This window comes from Panthera onca, chromosome B1 (genome assembly GCF_046562875.1).
Source record: "Panthera onca isolate mPanOnc1 chromosome B1, mPanOnc1 haplotype 2, whole genome shotgun sequence".
NCBI lineage: Eukaryota > Metazoa > Chordata > Mammalia > Carnivora > Felidae > Panthera > Panthera onca.
Window position 1 is genome coordinate 184239440 of NC_138342.1, and position 23686 is coordinate 184263125.

General features: G+C 34.7%; 1 protein-coding gene across 24 annotated transcripts in view; it reads left to right on the forward strand.

The window, feature by feature from the left end:
• PCM1 (pericentriolar material 1) overlaps positions 1–23686 on the forward strand; it is an 83891-nt gene that overhangs the window by 4093 nt on the left and 56112 nt on the right. For 9 of the 24 annotated variants that reach the window (XM_078445356.2, XM_078445357.2, XM_078445354.2 and 6 more), the window contains 10 exons: positions 763–926; positions 8537–8654; positions 10590–10835; positions 11837–12106; positions 12826–12996; positions 13182–13298; positions 14764–14946; positions 19965–20142; positions 20296–20385; positions 22224–22333. In XM_078445356.2, the coding sequence (XP_078301482.2) occupies positions 8559–8654; positions 10590–10835; positions 11837–12106; positions 12826–12996; positions 13182–13298; positions 14764–14946; positions 19965–20142; positions 20296–20385; positions 22224–22333 (1461 nt within the window). In that variant the 5' untranslated portion in view covers positions 763–926; positions 8537–8558. Of the gene's footprint in view, positions 1–762; positions 927–7386; positions 7536–8536; positions 8655–10589; positions 10836–11836; positions 12107–12825; positions 12997–13181; positions 13299–14763; positions 14947–19964; positions 20143–20295; positions 20386–22223; positions 22334–23686 lie in introns of all 24 variants that reach the window. The other 15 variants (XM_078445372.2, XM_078445373.2, XM_078445375.2 and 12 more) reach the window with 8 other exon arrangements.

A 23686-nucleotide genomic window follows, 5' to 3' on the forward strand; every position in this document is an offset into this window, starting at 1 on the left:
AAGTATGGGAGAGTGATATTTTTGATGACTAATTTGTTCAAAAGAGGAAGGTTAAGCATTAAATAAGAATGGTTTGCAAATGTGATCCTTTCCTCATGAGTCTGGAAGACCAGGAAGAGTAGTACTCCTTTTAGAAAAGATTTCTAAGGAAATAGTGCTTTTAGAGGGACTTGGGATTTTGTTGAAGCAGAAGAAGTAGGACTATTTGGGAAGAAAGGGAAGATGTAGGGAGTTTGTTTGTAATGGTCCAGTGGAAAGGGATGACAGAAAGCTGTTACCAGTGAATATGGAGTTGGCAGTGAAGACTGAGATTGCAGGTTGATGGTGGTAGCAGGGCCTACAGATTATTTGGGTGTTATATGTAATCCATGACAAGGAAGTGATAGATTTTGAGTATAAATTGTAGGGAGGGAGAGGATTTAGCAAGCAGAATTTAACTGACCTCTGTTCTCAGTTCTCTGAGCAAGGGTATATTTTGTTGATGTGAAATGTTCTGTGCAGAACAACTATACCATAAAATAGACTTGATGCAATACCTAGTACATAGTGAAGTGTAATAAAGTTTTTGTTGATTCAAATTGTTATATTTTGTTGTAGTCTTTTTATCCCCTTTCCCCCAATATCTTAAGTTTTTTTTTTTTTAATTTGAAGAGGGTAATTACAGAAGATATTTTAAATTCTAGAAAATTATGGAAATTTTAAGAAAATCTCAAATTGAAAGTGCTGTGGAAAAGATCCTGTGTGATTTTTTTTTTTTTTTAGGTACTTGACCATCTTAAGTATGGAGAAGAAATTGAGAAATTCCTCAAATGAAACTGATTAAACAACACATAATACCAAATACTTAAGCATTTTCTTCTCCGTTTCCATTAAAAGTGCTTAGTACAATTGGACACTGTATGAAGACTTTCAGAACAGTGTACCAGGTATTTTTATAATTAGTAAAAGAAATACCCCAAATAATGCAACCTTTAGAAAAACTTGTACAAATATATAAAGTACCACTTTTGGTTATTTTGTGACTCCAGGTAAATATTTAGAAAAAAACTGTACTTCCTATATTTCTAAAATAATTACAGTTTTCAAGAAGGTATTTCCAGAGATGGTTAGGAGTGATTTAATGCTATGTCAGAGATGATATCTGAATTTGAAGATTTTAGAAAAATAATTTTTTTTCTTCAGCTGATTAATTTCTTCTTTATATTCTTATTTCAAAGGTTAACCTTAGGTCAGTCATAGGTATTTATGTGGTAACTAATACTATAATTATATATATGTATATATAAATAATTTTGTATAGTTAAGAATCTTGCAACAGGATTTTCTTCAAAAAGATCAGTCACTGAAAGTTTATGAATTGCCATAGTATTTTTGCATTTCATATCTTTGCAAGATAAGGGAGCCAAAAAAGCTCTAAATAGTCCAAATGATACCTTAGCAAAAATAACCAAAATGTCAAAAAATAGCTAAATGAAATTTATTCGTTGCAACTTAGTTTAGTAGGTCATAGGATGGGTGGAAGTGCTTGTTTAAAGTAGAAGAATTTTATTAAAAAAAATTTTTTTTTTTTAAATATTAAAGGGGCACCTGGGTGGCTCAGTCGGCCAAGCATCCCACTTCGGCTCAGGTCTGATCTTTCCGTTTGTGAGTTTGAGCCCCGTGTGGTGCTCTGTGCTGACAGCTCAGAGCCTGGAGCCTGCTTTGGATTCTGTGTCTCCCTCTCTCTCTGACCCTGTCTCTCTGTGTCTCTGTCTCAAAAATAAATTAACATTAAAAAAAAATTTTTTTTTTTTAAAGTAGAAGAATTTTACTTTTATCCCCCTTTTTCCCATACCATCATCCATCCCTTGCACTGATTGTTTTCCAGTGGCTTCTTCACCTTTTCTGTTTAATTGTCTTTCTATGAAATCTGCCTGGCAAAATCCTACCTTGGATGGATTCAGTGGAGTATTTTGGCCAAGGCTGATGAGCACAGCTGGGAAAACATTCACACTGCAGCTAGGTGCTCTCAGTGAATGTTGCCTGCTCTCACCTGAGTCCTTAGTGCTGCCCACAGTCATTCTCCTTTATTCTTCTGAAATCTCTCAGACCCTGCCTCTCACCCTGACATTTAAGGCTCAGTCCTTTCTACTTCACATCACTTACAGATGCTCTCCTCTTCCTATGAACAGATCTGCTAACCAGCCTCTATCTACTTTCTTCTTTCCCTCCTTTCCTCTGGTTTCAGTAAAAGAGGTGTTTTCTGCCTGTCTTAAGCTGATCATTTTTCTTACACCTGGGTCCCAGTTGCTCCTGCTTTTTCAGAGACCACCCACTATGTCCTTTCTTTTCTGCATCTTCAATATCTTCCTCTACTAGTTCTTGCCCAACAAATTTTAAACATGCTTTTAACAGAACTTTCTTCATGCCCATCTCTGCCTGCTTCCCTTCAAAGACTGATTTCCTTGAAAAAAATTACCTAATGACCTCTTTTATCCTTGTCCCTTCCCATCAATAGATGCATTCCATTTATGGGATTGACCCTCACCACCCTGCTGTAATTGCTCATTCTAAGGTCTTCAGTAACCTCCTTGTTGCTAAATCCAAGTGGACACTTCTCAGTACTTTTTTTTTTTTTTTTTTTTTTTTTTTTTGTTTTGTTTATTTTTGGGACAGAGAGAGACAGAGCATGAACAGGGGAGGGGCAGAGAGAGAGGGAGACACAGAATCGGAAACAGGCTCCAGGCTCCGAGCCATCAGCCCAGAGCCTGACGCAGGGCTCGAACTCACGGACCGCGAGATCGTGACCTGGCTGAAGTCGGACGCTTAACCGACTGCGCCACCCAGGCGCCCCTTCTCAGTACTTTTTTAACGTGACAAATATTTGGCATTCTTACCAGTACTCTCCTTCTTTATACACTTTCCCCTTTTCTAACACACGCTCGTTTCCCTCCTGTTTTTTTGTACCTTTTTAGTGTTCTTTTCCTCCCTGTCTCTTAAATATCAGTGTCCCTACAGTCTCTGTCTTAAGTGTCTTCCTTTTCATCCTCTCCCCAAGCCTTCTGTTCCACTTCAGGTATTTTTCTGACTAGATGCCTTGCAAGTCTGTCTCCAGCCTAGATTTCTTCTCAAACCCAGCACTGCTAACACTGAATTTATCATCTTCTCTCAACAAAAACCTGTCCTTTCTCTAGTTGCTGTAAACGTATCCTCATACACCCAGTTGTTCAAACTAGAAACCTAGGACTCAGTCTCTGATAGCTTTCTCACTGCTCCATGTTCCACATCATAGTAGTCACGAAGTCCTATTATTGATTCTGCCGTTGGAAGCTTACTTGAATTGGTCTTGTCTTCATACCTAGTATTTTGATGATTAGAAGTCTTTCCATTTCGTAGTTTAAAATAATAACAACTATATAAAACCCCTAATGTATCTACAGAACAAAATTTAGAAGGCAGGCATCTATTTCTAAAAATGACTTTGATGTGGTCAGAGAGGTTAGCAGGAAGGAAAATACTTGCCTGCAACTTTGTACATTTTATAGCGGAAGATACCATCTTAGATAAATCAGCTGTTAATATATTGAGAATTGATCTACATGCAATTATTTCTTTAGCTTCATAGTAATACTTGTATAGGAGTGTGCCTTTTACGTACACTTGGAATCATTAAGTTATTAAATATTCTTTCCTCATGAGTTTTTATCTCATAACTGTAGACAAAGTTGTTTATTCTGTAAATTTAATAGACTTTATTTGGTAAATGGTGTTTTAAAAGATTTAGAAAGTATTTGACCTACTTTTCGCAAACTGATTTTAATGTATGGTTTTTAAATTGTTTTAGAAGCTTAATAGTGTTCAAAGTCATTTAACCTACAAATAGATCCTTAGAAGAAGCTTTTCATTTTAGGGGGAGTTCATCATAATGTAAAAATAAAATGTAGAATACTGTCTTTCCAGACATATTTTTAATTTATCTTTAAATAAACTTTATTACTCTACTAATAGCACAGCATACACTATTTTAGGAAAACATTGATATGTAAGAGTTTTTACTTAAAAGCCTTAATAACTTTCCATTGTAATTTAAATTTTAAAGTTCTTGTATTTTTAAAGGTGGTATTATCTCTACTGCATATGTAGTTTTTGGAGCTCTTATTCTTTAATGTTATAAATTATATTGGTACATTTAGAAAAAAGCAGTTGCGGAATGTTTCATTTTATTGTCAGTTCACTGAACATACCTCTCTATGGGTATCAGTTATTTTGTAAAGTTCTTAAATAAATTTCTAGTATAAAAAACAATATAAAGTATTGCTGAAAATATATGAGAGGAGAGCAAAAATGATTACATTCTTGCCCCCACACCCAACAGTTGCTTTCATGCAAGCACTTTAGTATGTATCCTTAGTCTTTTAAAATCTATAGACAGTTTTTGCATATTGCTTGTTTTCCTCTTCTTTACTCTATGATGTTATAAACACAGGCAATATCTTTCAGCCTTCATAATTACATGGTTGAAGGCTACTTTTGCCCAGTAGCATCCAGCTTGTTGTTTAGCATTTAGTTTTCAGTTTTATCACAATTATAGCATAATGAACAATTCCTGCATTATAGTCTCCCTCCCCCCACATTTAAGTTTGTTTTCTTATATTAGCTGTGGAGAGATAGAATTACAGGGTCAAAACTCGGTTTTAGTTCTTGATATAGTATTGCCAAAATGCTTGCCAGAAAGGTTGTGCCAGTTTACGCTGTCACCATAGTGACTGAGCATTCCAGTTTCCCTTTGCTGGAAGATTACAGCAAAGGAAATACGTGTAATATAGCAAATTTAATAGTCCCTTATTTTAATTTGCAGCTGGACTTTATTATTAATATTTTTATCATTTTATGTTTACTGACTTCTTTTTAGATTGCCTGTTTATACTTGTTTTTCTTGGAGTTTTTTATTTAATGTTTTTATTTTGTTTTTTTCCCCCATAAATTCTTTGTATAGTAAAGATACTGATTTTATTTCATACTTCTTTCAGATTTTTTCCCCAATTTGTCAGTTACTACTTATTCTGTGTAAATTTAGGATTTACTTTTATGTGAATAAGATCCTTTTTATTTCTGCAGTCCATATTTGTAAGAACTCAGTTTTTAAAGCCCATCCTGTTTTCTTGCTTGTCTGTCTGTCTGATTTTTATCTTCCCGATCTATATTTAATCTACTTAGATACTGCCTTGGTGTTATGGTATAAGGCAGCCTTTTTCACTTGTAAGAGAATTAAACTCTAAGGCATCCATTGTTTACTGAGAATTTATTTTTCTTCTGTGTCTGGACTGGTACTGGGTAGGTGCCAGCCTTGGGAGAATTGAGAATTGGCACTTAAATAATTTTTCTGTGTTTTGTGTTTGAGATGAAGAATCCTGGTTAAGAAATGCTGTTAAATCTCTATGTTTATCAAAAGTATTAGCAGATTGTCCCATCAGTTGGAAAATCCTACATCATCTTACATTGTAGTATTTTTATGAGGATTAAATGATAAAATGCTCATAAAATACTTAGCATGGTGCTTACCATATAGTAAGCAAAATGGATGTTAGCTATAATTAATTTTCCTCATTACATTTTTCTAATTGAGTATTTTTCAGCATTTTGGTGGGGGGTGCTGATACTAATTTACTCATATAGGCACTCAATATGATTGAATATCTCTTGGGGCTAGTTTTCTGCTCTCCCAACTTCTATTGCTACTTTTATTTTTCAGATATTTGTTTTGTCAAATTCCAAGAAGAATCCCATTGGGAGTTCATTAAGCCTATATTTTTTAAAAAAATGAGATGTTTATAATACTTGTCTTCCCATTAGGGAAGATAGCTTGTTTTTGTACTTAACTAAATTTTCTATTGTCTTACAGAGTTTACTGGTGCTTCTTTACATAGGGCGAAATTATATTTAGTCCTAGGTGTTTTCTTTTTGTTCACTGTTAATCAGTGGCATCATTTTTCTCCAGGGTATTTTCTCTGTGATTGTTGGTGATATTTTGAACCTCTAGGTTTTCTAATACATATTTTTAAGAACACTACCTTTTCTGTTTTTAGTGTTAATATTTCTGTTTATATTTTTCCTTTTTTTTTTTAACGTTTATTTTTGAGAGAGCATGCACATGTGCACACATGAGCTGGGTAGGGGCAGAGAGAGAGAGAGAATCTTAAGCACGTTCCTCGCTGTCAGCATGTAGCCTGACGCCTTGAGGTCATGACTTGAGCTGAAATCAAGAGTTGGACGCTTAACCGACTGAGCTACCCAGGCGCCCCTCATATTTTTCCACTTTGTAGAACTTTGAAAACAATGTTAAATAACTGATATGTGTCATTCTTGTTTTTTATAGGGATGTCCTTCATGTTTTATTTTAATATTGTTGGCTGTTGGTTTAACATATACTTGTTTCACCTCAGATGATTATTAAAGTAGGGTGCCTGCTTTAATAATTGGTTAAGTTGGTTAAGTGTCCGAATCTCAGTTTTGGCTCAGGTCATGATCTCATGATTTGTGGGATTGAGCTTTGCATCAGGCTCTACCCTAATAGTGTGGAACCTGCTTGGGAGTCTCTCTCCCTCTCTCTCTGCCCCTCCTTGACTCATACTTCCTCTCTCTCTCTCAAAATAAATAAAAATAAAACATTAAAAAATTACAAAAAAAAGAAAGAAAATTATTAATGTAATATATGCTCATTGAAAAAACCCACAAACAGTATAATATATACAGCTATAAGAAAGTGTCACTCTATTTGTACTGTTTAAAAAAATTTTTTTAATGTTTATTTTTGAGAGAGAGAGAGAGAGAGAGACAGCATCAGTGGAGGAGGGGCAAAGAGAGAGGGAGACACAGAATCTGAAGTAGGCTCCAGGCTCTGAGCTGTCAGCACAGAGCCCAAAGGGCTCAAACTCCCAAGCTGTGAGATCATGACCTAATCTGAAGTCGGATGCTTAATTGACTGAGCTACCCAGGCACCCTTGTATTTGTAATTTTTAAGATTTTTCCAAATTAAGTGTTTGAATTTTATCACTACTTTTTTGAGATGCTAAAATTTAACCTCTCTGTAATCTGTTAATATATTATTGTAGTAGATACTCTAGCAATAAAACGTCTACGATATAATTCCTACTTCTCATGGATGATAATCCTTTTAATATTTTGCTCTAGTGAATGGGATAAGTTAGGATCTTACAGCCAATGTAGCTTGGATTTGTATTCCTTTTTGACATTTTTAGCTGAGTGACCTTGGTGAAATTGTCTAACTCCTTTGAATGTTACTGTTATTATTTGTAAAGTGAGAAACCTAATATAACCCTACTGTTTAATGCCTTTCTCTGCCCCTTGAATTCTAAGTAAAGTTATCTGCCCATCTCTTTTACTCAGTCCTTCTCCAACCTGCAAGTTCCACACTTGGTGGAAAGCCAGAGTCCTTCACAAGGTTATGTAGAAATCTTGTTTTCTCCTGATTCATCTCTGCTTCTGAACGTCTGCTTCCACCATTGTTCTTTTTGTTTCTCATCTCTTTGACCCAGGTATGAAATTCAGTACCTTCCTTGATAGTCACATAATCCTCAATTTTTTTTTTTTTTTAAGTGGGGAAAATTTGACTTTGGTAGAGTATTCAAGATTTAGGGGGAACTAAGGTAGCAGAAATAAAATTTGAAGTAAAGCAATTGGCATCACTCTTCTTAAATGTTTTAAGCCACTGTATTCTTGGCTTTTATTGGCCATTCACTCACCTTGGCCTTCTTCTCTCCCTGCCTTTTCTTTATCTTGCTTACACCAACATTTCTATTAAAAACAAACCTTTCTCCACGTTTCATGCAGAGCACTTCTAACCTCTTTGAAACTTGAACACAAACCCAATACCCAGGTCTTTGGGAGTATTAGTTTTTTTTTCTTTTCTTTCTTTCTTTCTTTTTTTTTTTTTTAAAGGAGTAAAGGATTTGAGCAAACATTTAGTCTGTTTATTTTTGAAAGAGAGCACGAGTGGGGGAGGGGCAGAGAGAGGGAGACACAGAATCTGAAGCAGGCTCCAGGCTCTGAGCTGTCAGCACAGAACCTGATGCCGGACTCAAACCTATGAACTGTAAGATCATGACCTGAACCAAAGTCAGATCCTTAACTGACTTGAGCCACCCAGGTGCCCCTAGTTTTTTTTTTTTTTTTTTTTCTACAAGCAGTTTTGGTTCTAGCCCTTAGTAACTTTTTCCTACCTCATTGCTCTATTCTGTAGGACTGTGTTCAATTAGTTAATTAAAGTAGCCTGAAAGCATGCAGGCCAGGACACATGGTGCATATTTTGAAGTTTTCCTTCCCCTTCCCATCACTACAGCTACTTAACTCATGTTAATTGTAATAGGTGTCTGGCAGCTAAATCAATTTGTTTATGGTACGTGGTTGACACTACCTCTTTCTATTTCATTAAATCAGTTTTTCTGAGATCTTTTACATCGCTTAACCTCATGGGATGATTTAAAAGTTAGAGTTTGTTTTTATGTGTTAAAAATATTAGTTTTCACTTGTTTTGCAGAAAATTAATTGGTAAAGCTAGGATGGCTACAGGAGGAGGTCCTTTTGAAGAAGGCATGAATGATCAGGAGGTAGCAAACTGGAGCACTGAAGGTGTTGATGACCGACTTAACAATATGGTATGATAACTTCTCATCAGTGGTGTGTCGTTAACTACTAGTGTTAAAATTCAGCTTTCCCCTGCTTTAGCCAAATCAGACTCACTGACACTCTTTGTAAACACAGTTTTTTCTTGCTGGCCAAGACATTAAATGACCCTGGCCTATTTGTTATATTAGTTGAAGACGTTTTTGTTTATAGTTAATAGATATTAATTTATGATAAGGTTTTAAAGATGTTCTATGGAAAACCAGTTAAACAAATTAGAGGTCTATAGCTGGGTTTTAGGAAGAGACTAGGAAAAGGAACTAGAAAGTTGTCAAGAATTGCTTTTTCACTACCCTGACTATTTGCTTCTGAATTCCTTGGCTTAACACAACTTTCTTTTCGCAGACCGGTTTTCTCTCTTCTGTGGTTCATGTGTACTGTGGTTGCCCCTTCATTCAAAAGTTTCGTTTATGGCTACAATTATATACTGACTAGTTATCTTTTAGTTCCAATTTGAAATTTTTAAAGTATGATCATCCCAATTTGGATTAGATATACATCTCTTTTCCAGTCATCTGTGGCCAGGAAGGGGTAGGGTAAGTAGAACAACAGGTTGGCAAGAACACCCACACATGGATTGATTGGGGTGGAGAGACAGTTCGTAGAGAAGGGAGTTGTGTTATAAATGAGGAGAATATCCCGTAAGGGTTTACCGTAGTAAAACTAGACAGTTCTTCCAGTATGGCTAAGGTAGGAATTTATAGACCTTTTTGTTGAATGACTTAGGTTATGTTGGTATAACTAAGTAAATAAAAATGTTTTCCCATTAAAATGTGAATCATATTTGTCATTTCATGTCAGGCCTTATCATGTGGTGCATTGTTGCCTGTAAAACATAACAATAGTTATGTTTATTGCTTACTATATGCTAGCCACTGTGCTAGATGTTTTATGAATGTTGTTTTTAATCATGTTTTTTTTTTTTCAACGTTTTTTTTTTTTATTTTTTTTTTATTTTTTATTTATTTTTGGGACAGAGAGAGACAGAGCATGAACGGGGAGGGGCAGAGAGAGAGGGAGACACAGAATCGGAAACAGGCTCCAGGCTCCGAGCCATCAGCCCAGAGCCTGACGCGGGGCTCGAACTCACAGACCGTGAGATCGTGACCTGGCTGAAGTCGGACGCTTAACCGACTGCGCCACCCAGGCGCCCTTTAATCATGTTTTAAAGGTGACGCTATTTTAGAAATTAGGAAACCGAGACTATGGGAAGTTAAATTGCTTAGGGTCATACAGTGGAGCTTTTCTTCAGATAATGGTAATTACTTAATTATTTTTAAGTTTATTTATTCATTTTGAGAGAGGGAGAGAGCTTGCAAACAGGGGAGGGGCAGAAAGAGAAGGAGAGAGAGAATCCCAAGCAGGTTCTGTGCTGTTAGCATGGAGCCCGATGCAGGGCTCGAATTCACGAACCGTGAGATCGTGACCTGGGGCGAAATCGTAAGTTGGATGCTTAGCTGACTGAGCCACTCAGGTGCCCCAACTATAATTACTTTAGAATCCAGGTGGATTCCAGATCTGTTTTCTTATCATACACATTGATTTTAAAGGAGGTCAGTAAAGGTATCTATAATTTATTATACTATCCAATTTATAAATAGTAGGGAACCAGTTTTTAAAAATGGTTTTGAAAGTATCCAGACTGACTAGAGTTTGGGGATTTATGTTTGTTAAAGATCTGTGATAGGAAAGTAATCTCTTTTCTGAAGGGCCATGTGTGAAACTTAGGCTAGATGTAATAGAAAATGCATTAGTAGAAATAAATAAGGTCTCTTAAGTCTGTATGTTTATGTGAAAAATGTTTTGTCATTTTTAACTTTAAGACTGACCCCAATTTTTTAAGCATATCAGATTACTTTCCTGGTTTGATAGAGGCCAGATTAACTTTTGCCTTTACTTTTTTAAAGGATTGGGGTGGCCAACAGAAGAAAGCAAATAGATCATCAGAAAAGAATAAGAAAAAGTTTGGTGTAGAAAGTGATAAAAGGGTAACTAATGATATTTCTCCGGAGTCATCACCAGGAGTTGGAAGGCGAAGAACAAAGACTCCACATACGTTTCCACATAGTAGATATGTGACTCAGATGTCTGTTCCAGAGCAGGCAGAACTAGAGAAACTCAAACAGCGGATAAACTTCAGTGATTTAGATCAGGTTTGTGAATTATTTTAAAAATCCAGTTATAATGATGAGACATTTTTAGAATGAGTTAAATAGCTTAAGAGTAAGAAGTGAGCGGTTTCTTTTTTCTTAGTTTCTGTGTATATGGAAAGAATTTTAATTAGTGGTGTTGGTATTAGGTTCTTTGGAGGGCAACCAAGACTTTATTTCTAAACTTGCTAAGGACAAGTCTTTTGTGACTTTATTACGTATACTCTGGGACTAATGTGAATAATTTCCTTCTGGAACTAAATTTTGCATGTTAGTAACTGAATAAGATGGCAAAAGGGAAGATCCAATTTATCACTGCATAAGGGAATGTTCTACATTACCTCAAATTTAAAGCTGTAGTTGGTCTTATAATTACTGAAATGAAATTTGGAGCTAAAAGCAAATGGAAATGATAATGAACTCTTGACAAACATTTTATGGTCACATCTGTACTTTAGAGAAACCAACAGTTTACCAAATACACATAAAGGTACATTCAAGTCTGGGTTGATGGTGGTGGTGATCCCATATATTTAGTCATCTATATACTAATTTTTGAACATTTGCTATTTAGCAGGCACTGAGCTGAGTACTTTTTCAGACAGTGCTTCATCTAAACATATCTTTGTGGTGATGTTTATATTAAGATTTAGTCATTGGGTCCAAAGCCCATACAAAATCTGTGAATAAGTTTGATTAGCAATGTGAGTTATAAATATGGTGTGTGGTCCTAGTACTTCATTTAGACTATTGCTCATATTCATCAGTTGAATTATGTCTGAGAAAATGAGGAATAAGACAAGTTAATCAAATTTTGATATTTTAGTAAAAGAATTTTGTAGATTTGAATCTCTTCTGTGTCTTAGTACAAAAGTAGTATATTTAACTGTACTTCCTGAATCAATAGCTGATGGTGAAATTGACTAAGAACATTGGAGTTTTTTGAAAAAAAATTTTATTGAAAAGTTAATGTTTGTGGGGTTTGTTTTCTTTTTCATACGTAGAGAAGCATTGGAAGTGATTCTCAAGGTAGAGCAACAGCTGCCAACAACAAACGTCAGCTTGGTGAAAACCGAAAGCCCTTCAACTTTTTGCCGATGCAGATTAATACTAACAAGAGTAAAGAGGCTGCTGTAAGTCCTCCAAAGAGAGAAGTGATTGGATCAGCACAATGTAAAGAGTTGTTTGCCTCCGCTTTAAGTAATGACCTTTTGCAAAACTGTCAAGTCTCTGAAGAAGATGGAAGAGGAGAGCCTGCAATGGAGAGCAGCCAGGTAGTAAAATGTTTCTTTTGCTTTGTTTTCATAAACTTCAAAGTAGAAATAGTAAGATTCAGTTTTACTGAGTTATGCACATAGGAATTTTAGTTGGGTACTTGTGTGATTCTCCTCATGAATCTTTCAGATTTATTCAATTTAGTGTAAACTTCTTTTTACCCATAATGATTGTAGAAGTGCCATATCTAGGTAAATTAGGGCTTCTGTTTATCCACCAGAGGCTGTGTTGCCAAATTTTGGTAAAGGGGAGTTTGAAACAATGTGATTAATAGATGATGGTAAGAATTTTTTTAAATGGTGATATATTTCTTTTGAAAACTACTTTCAGAAGTATTTAGAATACTGCTAAGGAAATATTATATAAACGTTAGAAAAAATTTACGTTAGTAATGGTTTAAAGGCATGTAGTTCTGGAAGTAAATTTTTTCAAGTAATGTAAATTAAAACAAATTTTGAAAATCTTTAATTCCCAATAATTAGAGTTGTTAGTATTGCCAGTTATGTTTTGATTAAATTCTAAATTTGATTCAGATCTTTTGCATGTATGAATTCAAATGATAAAGCTAGAAGTATCTTTGGTTATTGTATTTGAAATAAGAAATGTGTAGAATTGTTGGTATGGAATAATTTATGGTCAGTTTTACATACTGTTTATTTTCATGCCTTTTTGTTTATTTTATTTGTTTATTTTTTACCTCCAAATGTTTTCCCTGCAGATTGTAAGCAGGCTTGTTCAGATTCGTGATTATATTACTAAAGCTAGTTCCATGCGGGAAGATCTTGTAGAGAAAAATGAAAGATCTGCTAATGTTGAGCGCCTTACTCATCTAATAGATCACCTTAAAGAACAAGAAAAGTCATATATGAAATTTCTCCAAAAAATCCTTGTAAGTTTTGTACCTTTTAAATAACGTATTGAGTTATTTTTGTGGTATGTTAGTGTACATATGCTGATGGCATTCTGACTCTACCCCAGAGGAGTTAATATGTTTTCAAAAAATCATGCCATCCGTTATAACATTTTATTGCCCTTTTTAATAGTTGTATGATTTATACCACTAAAATATTTCAGGCTAGAGAAAATGAGGAGGAGGATGTTCGGACTATAGATTCAGCTGTGGGATCTGGTTCTGTAGCTGAGAGCACATCGCTAAACATAGATGTGCAGTCTGAGGCTTCAGATACCACGGTAAGCGGCTTTTTGGTAATTAAAAGTGCTGGAAATGAAGATTTAAGCTTTTCCCCCATTTTTCAAGATGATATTTTTCATAGGCATTCCTTAATGAAAAGTATATTTCAGGGAAGAAACTCTCAAGTTGTTAATGCTGTATATATTCTTTTTAAACCTGGAAATATAAAAGTTTTTCTTACTAAGATTAAATGTTTTAATGGATGATTTGAAAATCTAGTAATTTCTGATCGGCTTGCAGAAACATGGTTTTTCTATAGGTTTCATTAAGCACAGCTTTACTCACTGTAAGATGCATTGGGAAAGTTAAAATTCATCGTGGATAAAGGAGCTGGAAGTACAAAGTACCATTACAAAGTATATTGTCTGTTGGAAAAGTCTCCAAGTTCTTTTGCCATTTAGGACTCATTTGAAGGCTACTAGGATTTTTCATTCCTAGGATAGTTTTTGAACTGTAGTAAAACTAGATGACTGAAACACTGAAATGAAATGGGATACAGTAGCATTTACATTATGATTTATTCTTGTAACTCTGCAAAATGAAATTTATCAGAATACTGGTTTTTGAAAAAATAATCAGGAATTTACAGAACTTGGAGGAAAACTTTGTAAAATGAACTTAGTTTATAGAAGGTAGTGGGCTTTGGAACCTGCTTTTAAGCATTTTAATTTTAACAGGCAGACCTATCACCATGCATTAGTAAATTTGAAAACCTATTACAAGTAAAGCTTTTCTTATGAAAGGATAACCATGTGTGTCTATCTTTTGTTTCTGAGATATGTTCCAAAATACCATTCAGCATGAGGAATTTGAGGGTTTGTTTCCTGTTAGTATCACCTGCATAATTTCTTACTGCCTCCTTTCTCTTCCCTGCCCTTCCTAATTTGAAGAGGAAATTTGAATTTTTTTCCCTACAGTATTTTCACCAGGAGATACTCAGGGGGCTTGATCCAAACAGTTGTTGAAAATAGATTGTGTTGTGGGAAAATTGTTTTTCTGTTTACAGAGGTGCTAGGAATGATTTTTTCCTCACATTTCATTTCAGCAGAAATGGAAGAGTTGGGGAATGTGGGTAAAGGAATTCTCTTGGGGAGGAGTAGGAGATGGTATAATTGATTATTCTAATTTGTATATGCATATGTAATGTTCACTGTGATGAGAATTCTTTCATAAACATAAAATGACATTATGAAAGTTGCTTAATAACAGCAGAATAAATGTTAAAATGTGCTTTAGTTGTTGTATAGTTGGGAAATTGCCTAGGATATGATATTCACTTGATTACAGTAAGCATTAGTTTAGTCTGCAGAAATTTAGAAGTCTAAGTTTATGCCACTTGGGGGAGGGTGGGTTGATTTTTAAAGAGATGGACTGGTAAATTTTTTGTATTTATTGACAAGGCTGGCTTGTATGTTAAACAGGAGTTTGTGTTAAGAAATTAATATGCTACACTATTTAATAAAGGAGGCATCTTTTAGTCTGAGAATTCGGCCGTGCATTGAGGACAAACTAGGGAATTCAGCTTCACAAGAACAGGTTTCAGACGTTACCACAAGTCCAAAAGGGAAAGGTGACAGACCTCCTCAGAATGACAGGGAACTGAGGCCTGATAGGAAATATAGCCGAAAACGTGGATTTCTCTCAAAGGTATATTTCACAATATTAATTTGGGAAGTCTCTAAATGAGCACCTCTTTTGTTCACATTTCCTCTTCCTTATTTGCTTTTCTCTTGTTGCTATTACTCTTAAATATGTAAGTTCTTAACATGGCTAATTATACTGTAATTTGCTTTTATAAAGTGTTGTCCCTTGGTGTTTTTATTCTTTTCTGTTTTCTTCTGCTCCTCTCCATGGATTATATGTGGCAGCTGTATTTAATTTGCATTAACAAAAGACTTGAAACTTAATCCATTTTCTTTTTCTTTTTTTTTTTTTTTTGCCTTTGAGAACTCAGGATAGAACATTCTTAAACCTTAACCATTAGTTGCTGTTTCTGGTATTTGTATTCATGATGAACGTAGTGCTTTTAAGTTTTAATTCTTGTAATCATTAAAGAAAAAGAAAATGGAGTAAGCTATTTTCTGTCTTTCTAAGAATGAAGTATTTTTATAGTGCTTTTTTTTATTTGGTTTATATTTTTCTTGTTGGAAACCTCTTCCATTCCTTTTTTTTTTTTTTTTTTAAGAAAAATACTTCATAGTTTGAAAAAGCAAAAAAAGTTGACTTACTATGTTTTTGCTGTTTTTTTCCACCAATGTTTGCTCTAAATGTTCTTTTAATTTTCCATGATTTGCAAAAAGGTGCTCAGGAAAGGTTTAAGAAAACAACTGCTTGTGTAGTTCCATGTAAAACAACTTTCAATAAAAGAGCATTTATAAAATCTTGTTTCCATTTGGCAAGAGTAAAATACTATTTTAGTAATTATGTATAGATTTGACTAGTTTCTTACGTTTTATTAGTAGCTTATATTAACTAGGATTGGTCTTTATTTTGTTATGCACATTTTCTTTTTCTGGTTGTTTAAAATGACAAAACTTGTATTTTGGCAGTTGATTTTGTTTTTTATATTTTTTCCTGGCTCCCACAATAATCTGAGGATTTAGTTTGAAATCAGCTGGGATGAACTTTAACTATAAAATGTTAAGCAGAAGGTGCCCCAATATAACAATAAATTAAGTAGCTGATTATTTTTTTTAAGATTTTATTTAATTTTTATTTTTCTTAGTGAGCAAGTGCACATGCGTGGGGGAGAGGGGCAGAGCGAGAGAGAGAGAGAGAGAGAGAGAGAGAGAGAGAGGGAGAATCTTAAGCAGGCTCCACGCTCAGCATGGAGCTCAATGTGGGGCTTGATCCCATGACCTTGGGATCATGGCCCTGGACACTCAACCAACTGAGCCACCCAGGTGCCCCAGTAGTTGATTAGTTTTAAAACTAATACCTTTGGAGAAGAGAATGTATGAGACATAATAAATATTCTTTGGAACTTAATCCTTTCTTAAGTCTTCTGAGTAGTGACAAAACTTAGGAATTGATAGTTGTTACAGCATGCTATCTGCCAGTTTTTCTTTTTTTCCTGAAGTAGAAAATACTTACTTTCAAAATCCATTTTTCTGGTTTCTAGTTCCTTTGAATAATGTCATTATATGTGAATATTATTCTCTATTGAACTGTCGGAGTTTATTCCAATTTGATTCTCTTTAATCTTTTGATACTTAGGGCCTTCCTATGGTAGTTCTATCAGTACTATGTTCGTAATATTTTATTAGAAAAAAACCCTAATTCTCACCAACTGACTTGGTTTCTCCTCTGCTGTGCAGAATTGTGTTCTCCCCACCTCACCTTCATTTCCTACTTAACATCCTTACAAGATGTCATATTCTTTTAAAAGAGTAGGAAAAAGTGGAGTTCTTAACTGAAATTCAGAGCTTAAAGCATCATTGTAAGTTGCAGTGGGATAGGAAATGGTTGATATTCTCCAGCTGCTTACAAGGACAGTATCCATTTTATGGAATATTTTACAGATATGATGACACTTTGCATAATTTTTAAAAAGAAGTCTTCTGTAAGACCCGTGTCTCACTATTTGCCCATACTTCTCTTTGCTGCGTACTATCAGCTTTTAGAGACTTTATAAGCTTTTAAAAATACTATCTACTTCTTTTCTGCTATTGTTTTCATCATTTCTAGGTATATTTCATGTAGGCTAACTTTGACTCCCAAACCAGACTATGCTTCCTCTGACCACTGTGCCTTAGACTTTTGTATTTAAAACTATCTAAACACATAATTTGGGGGCAGACAGTATGGGGTGGAAAACACTATCCTAGAACTTAGGAACCTGACTTGCCCTAACTGTGATATTGGATAAACCACAGCTTTATCTTCTCTGGGCTTTCACATGAGAAAACTTGGAGACATATTATCTGAAGTACTTTTCAGCTATAAAAATATATTTGGACCCATGAATTATTAGAGGAACGTCAGTTGACTAGAGGAAAGAAAGAATTTTCTGAAATTGAACTGTTACCTGTAGGCAACTTTGGAATTCGTGCCTAAGTTATTTTTTTTATCTGTAAACTAAAAATGTACTTGTTGAAGGTGACTCAAAAAGTTTAAGTAAAAATATGTGTTTGAAGAGTGAATGTAGGGGCGCCTGGGTGGCTCAGTCGGTTAAGCGGCCGACTTCGGCTCAGGTCATGATCTCGCGGTCTGTGAGTTCGAGCCCCGCATCAGGCTCCGTGCTGACAGCTCAGAGCCTGGAGCCTGTTTCGGATTCTGTGTCTCCCTCTCTCTCTGCCCCTCCCCCATTCATGCTCTGTCTCTCTCTGTCTCAAAAATAAATAAATGTTAAAAAAAAAAAAATTTTTTTTTTTAAAAAAAGAAGAGTGAATGTATTCTTCACTTCCCTTTTGGATTCTCTTTTGGCATCTGCTTGGCATGTTCTAATCCCTAGGTGTTTTCATTTCCATTTTCTTACCTTCCCTTTCTTTATTGTTTGACCGTGGTTCCTACCTGCTTCCTTCAGCTTAGATTTCCCGAGTATTAGTTTGAATATTATTTATATGGATGCAGAACTTATTAAACAGTATTAAAACTCTACTAATTTCAAAACTTGTTGGGAAATCATTTTGGATTAGTGAAGAATCTGAAGGTAATTGTGTTTACTTTCATAAATAGTTCAGGATTCTTTATAATTTTAGTATCAGAGTTTTGCAAATAAATCTGACTAACAAGGATTAAAGTTCTTTTAAAAAGTTTGCTTTTTAAAGGGGAAAAACCCAGAATGTTAGTTATTTAGTAAACTCTTTAGATAGCTTTAAGGTTACCTTGAGGGGTGAGTAGTTTAGATATAGTAGTTTAGATACTTTAGTAGTATTTTTGAGGGATGAGAGGATCACAAATTGAAATAAGCCAGAACTAAGATGAATTTTGACAGGAATGAATGTAAAAGGCGAAAGATTTATACGATCTGAAGAGAAACCAGAGTATATGACAGGAATGAATGTAAATGTTAGTAGCGTAACTCCACTTGTATAGGTCAGGAGAGAACTAAATAAACAGTTCATGTAAAAAGGAAATTCAGGACAACAGAAAATCTTTAAGTACTGATTTGTCCAAGAGAAGTTATTTCTTTTCCATGTTCATGAAGTCTGGTCACTCAATACAGGATAGAGACAGCACTCACTGTCCTGGCTTCTCTGATACGTACGTCAAATATTCCAACCATAGTCTTTTTACTTCCTTATTTGATTCTATTTTCTTCAGAGTATTTAATTCATAGCCATGTTCTTATTTATTCACTTACTAGTTTTATTGCTTGCCAAGTCACGGTGTAAAAGTTATTCATAATACTGATGAGTTCTACCCGGGGAGGTAGAGAAGGGAGTTTCGCATAGTTATTGATAAGGGATGTCACTCAGAAGGGAATCTCTCTGGAGCCATCTGTGTTTCTGTAATTTATACAGGAATCACATAGAGAAAGCAGATCAGTGCATTTTTACTTTCAAATGAAATTATTGAACTTTATTTTCCTTAATAACTTTGGTAGTGGGGGGGGGATTATTCATTTAAAATCTACATAACTCCAACCAAAATTTGGTAGCAGTGCAAGTTTAAAAGTGACTAAATGTTTCTAATAGAAATATTCTATGTAAATATTAGGTAAAATCATTAAACTTTTAAAATACAAGATTTTTAAAAAGACAAATCAATGATGAAAAATACCAATATGGTGTATATATACATTTCATATGTAATTTGGCTTTTTTTTTTTTCCCCAAGTTGTATTTAAATTGGTCTCTTTGCTTAATTGACTTTCAGTTTTTCTTATTGGGTTACATTTCAGTGGTTTTAAGATTAATGTTTAAAAATTTTGTGATTTCTTATAAGTGGCACCTGTGTAATCTTGTTCCTCTACTTTTAGGCAATATGGTAGCATTTGGGGGGAATTTCAAAGTATTTAATGTTCTCAGACTCTGCTAAATGAGCATATGTTAAAAGAAAACATAATATCTTTGATACAAAATATAAAGTATTCTGTCTTATTTTTATGCTTATAAAATGAGATGCAAGTAAATTAAATCCTTTCACGTCCGATTATCAAATAAAAAATGTGTTTCTAAAATTTCTGTCCTCAGTTAGAAAATAGTGGGTTTGTTTTTGTTTTATTAGTGTTTTTTAACGTCACTTCCAGAAGTGAGGCAGAATGTTTTTTAGCCTGATCTTCTGCAGGGATATTTTTTTTAGGGCATTAATTAACCTGGTATGATCTGTTTGTTCTTCCTTTTCTGTAAGGCTTGGATCTCGTGTGTGTGTGTGTGTGTGTGTGTGTGTGTGTGTGTGTGTGTGTGTGTGTGTGTGTTTAGCTCTTTGTAACTTTTTTTGTACGCCTTTTTCTCCCCCTTGGTTAATTCCTCTTCATGCTAAGCCATTGATTATGCTCTTTTACTGTGAAATTACCTAACTACCTAACTCTTAATACGGCAGGCTCTCTCTGTGTCATCATTTTTTTCTTACATCTTTTTCTTCAAGTCCACTAAAACTGTATTGAGGGTTGTGTGTTTAATACTAATTTATCATCTACGTATGTACTTTGCCATTAGTAGTTGAAACAGGAACATGAATTTTAATAATCAGGTATAAGTATTGTTGATCTTATTTTCCAGGCCAGAGATCCTCAGCAGGAACCTATGGAAGAGATAGAAAATTTGAAGAAACAGCATGACTTATTAAAAAGGATGTTACAGCAGCAGGAGCAGCTGCGAGCCCTGCAGGGACGACAGGCCGCTCTTCTCGCTCTGCAGCACAAAGCCGAGCAAGCTATCGCTGTGATGGATGATTCTGGTATGCTGCAGGCTAGCATGTTGATAAAAGCAAGGCTCGGTTAATAATGGTCTTGCAAGGTGGATGCTGGTTATTAGATAACCAGATCTTGATTGTTGACTATAAACCTACATACGAGGCTTACCCTGTCCTGTGCTTTCTCTGGTTATGCAGAAAAGGCTGCAGGGACAGCTCCTGGCCGTCATACTGTACCAGGCCCACAGCCAGCCTGCTCTCCTTTTCATCAGAGAGCACCCTCAAGAGGTAAAAGGGACAGGCTGCAGTTCTGTTTTTGTACCTCACACTAATAGGGCTCTTGATGGGTTGTTTTTTTTTCCACCTGTTGTACTTTATTCACCTGGGATTGCCATACTTTTCTTGTCTCCCTAGGAAAGGTCACAACCCTAAAAGTGAGGCAGTGAATAAATCGGAAGAACTTCTTTAGCTTCTGATGTTAGCAGTAGCTCTGTTATTTCAGTTAGATACCCAGTAGTGTGCACTAGTTCCTTTTTACTGAATTTATATCCTGTATAGTCTTCCTGAGACTCAGAAATGTTTTTTTCAGTTTCCCTTCTGTCACAGCCATGTATCTATCATTTAGGTGGAAATTGTGTTGAATTCTTTAGTGTGGAGTCTAATTTTATAGTTTGTTTCATCATCTTCGAACCTCTTGAGTTTCTCATTATGTTGAAAACCACTTGTTACCTGTTAAAACTCAGTAAAACTAAGGGATATTTTCTAGTCTGTCATCCCAGTCTAATAATTTATTTCCTGTGGGCTCTTCTATGTTAGGTCTTCACTATAACAGGTCATCCTGTTATTACTCATTTTATGCTGCTATCCATACCTAGCCCAGTGGCTGAGTCCTCTGATCACTGTTATACATAATTTAATTTTGCATTTTCATAAGGAACATCATGACTCGCAAGTAACTTACTCCTTTGTAATAATTACGTAATTGTGTATCATATATGTAGTGTAGTATATAATAATTAATATGCATTTTGAACCCATTTTTCTCTTGTAAAGTTCAGAGTATCATTAGCTTTTACATTCATATTTTAGGAAATAGATAATTTAGAATAAAACAATATTTAAACGATGACTAATATCAGGTAAAGGCTAATGACTAATGTTCTAAATAGTTTAAATATTTTTCAAGTTTTAGATTTCAGAGACTTGCCTGTGATACTTATGTTATTTCACATAGTTACATTCACATCATCTCATTTAATTATCACGAAATTGTGTGTTAGTCACCAGAGCATTTATTTCTTAGGCTCATGTTGTAGAGAAGCGGCTCTAACAGAGTTTGTGACTTGCTTACACTTACATGGAATATTAGTAAAATCAGATCTCTTGAATTCTAGGTCAGGGGTCTTTTTCTGAATATATGAACTTATTTCTTTTTCTTTAAAGTGTACTATGAGGCAGGCACCAGGAGTAGAATGAACAGGAGTTTAAGAGTAAACTTTTTTTACATACTATTTCAAAAATAATTTTAGTAATTTTTAAACATTGCTTCTTGTATGAAAAACCAAACTTGTATTGTCTGTGGTTGTTTTTTCCCTGCAGTGGCAGAATTGTGTAGTTGAGACAAAAACTGTATTTCCACAAAGCCTAACATATGTGCCATCTGAATCTTTATGAAATGTTTGCCAGCCCTGTATTAGATCATTGATTCTGTCTGGGGAGGTAGGGATTGAGACCTGACTGTATTAGCTGTGCTTTTTCAGATTAACCACTTTCCCTGCCAGTCCCCCATCCCAATCTGATTGGCCTGTCCTCTCCTTACTCCTTTGAGTCACTATTCTTAATTGGGATGTAGCAGTGTTTCTCCTTGAATGATGGAGTAGAAAAAGATGAACCACTATACTGGAGTTTTCTGGGTCTTTTTGTTTTCAGGTTAGATGGAAATTTTTATTAAAATGATTGGTTGGGAGATAAATCTGAGAGTTAACTAGTTATAAATTAGGTTAGATTTTTTTTTTAATTCCTGTTTTTCTCTCAGAATTTATATTTAGCTTCTCACATTGAACTTTTAAATTAAATAAAAATTTAATTTATTTGCTTTAGTGAATAGTTGTTAATTTTCTTTCCAGTTGTAACAGAAACAGCAGGTAGCCTATCTGGAGTTAGTATCACGTCTGAACTAAACGAGGAATTGAATGACTTAATTCAACGTTTTCATAATCAGCTTCGTGATTCTCAGGTAACTTAATTTTTTTAGTATAGTTGAGTTTAAAATTACATTAATTAAACTAGTGGTTCCCAAATTTCACTGAGCGTAAATTCACCTGTTACGATTATTAAAAAAAAAAAAAAAAAAAAAAAGTAGTTTTCTAGTCATTGGGTTCCCCTCACCTCCAAAAGTGTGTATGACTCATTCATTTGAGGTGGGCTTTCCCACCATGTGATTCTACTGCTGGTAGTCTGGGGGCTATACTGTGAGAAACACTAAATTAGAGGAAAACCTGCCTTGAATGTAGTGATAAGTGAAATTTTCTCCCTCTGTGCTACTAGATAATATGTTCTTTTTTCCTCTCAAATATTCTAATGGTCATAACCTCTAAAACTTAAGTTATATCTGAATCTGTGCCTTTATGATACTTTACTAACAATTTTGAAGAAAGTTCCTAAGTTTAATTTCAGAGTTATTAAGTTATAATTTAATGACTTGTAAATAATGATATAAATACACCATTTCAGTTTATGGGCCTTGAGTAAGAAAGGGTGAATTAATATTACCTCTTCACTGGAATCGAGTATGAAGACGAAGTGTCTCCTATCGGCTGACCTGATGACAATAAATGAATATGGTCCAGTACTTTCAAGAATGATTGAGCAGTCAATTTTTCTGGTGACCCTGCAGTGCCCCATCTTAGATTCTTCATGTGTTCACAAGGAGATATATATAAGAGTGTTCATGGCAACAATTTGTTAATAGCAAAAAACTAGAAACAATCTAAATGTCCATAAACATGAAAATGGATTAATAAACTATAATATATGCATAGAGTTAAATCCTATAACCAGTTACAGTAAATGAGCCAGAGTTAATAAATGAAAAATGCGAGTTTAAGAAGGGTACCACTTGGCTGAGGTGTAAAAATGCATAAAGGATGTATATTTTCTGTAGGTGTAATAAAATGTAAACATATGTGAGGATGGTAGAAACCTAATTCGAGATTGTGTTTATATCTGGAGAGAGTAATGAGATTGGGGGTTGGTATGTCTAGAGCTTTAGCTATATCTGTAATCTTATATTTCTCTTAAAAAAATTGATGCAAATGTAGCAGAAGTTAAAATTTAAGCTTAATGGTGGCTTATTCATTTTATGATTTCCCAAGCCTTAGTGGAAAGAAGTGGTAGGAAAAACTGATAGGTTCAGATATTAAAGTTCATGATGGGGATTCCAAAAAGATGGCAAGAGAGAAAATGAGATTTTTGTAAGTTCATATAACGTATGACATTTCTAGCCTTAATTTAGTTATGTGTGTCCATAAAACCATATATATGTTACAGTGGCACATCGGGAAAATAGTATGGAAAGGCATATACTTAC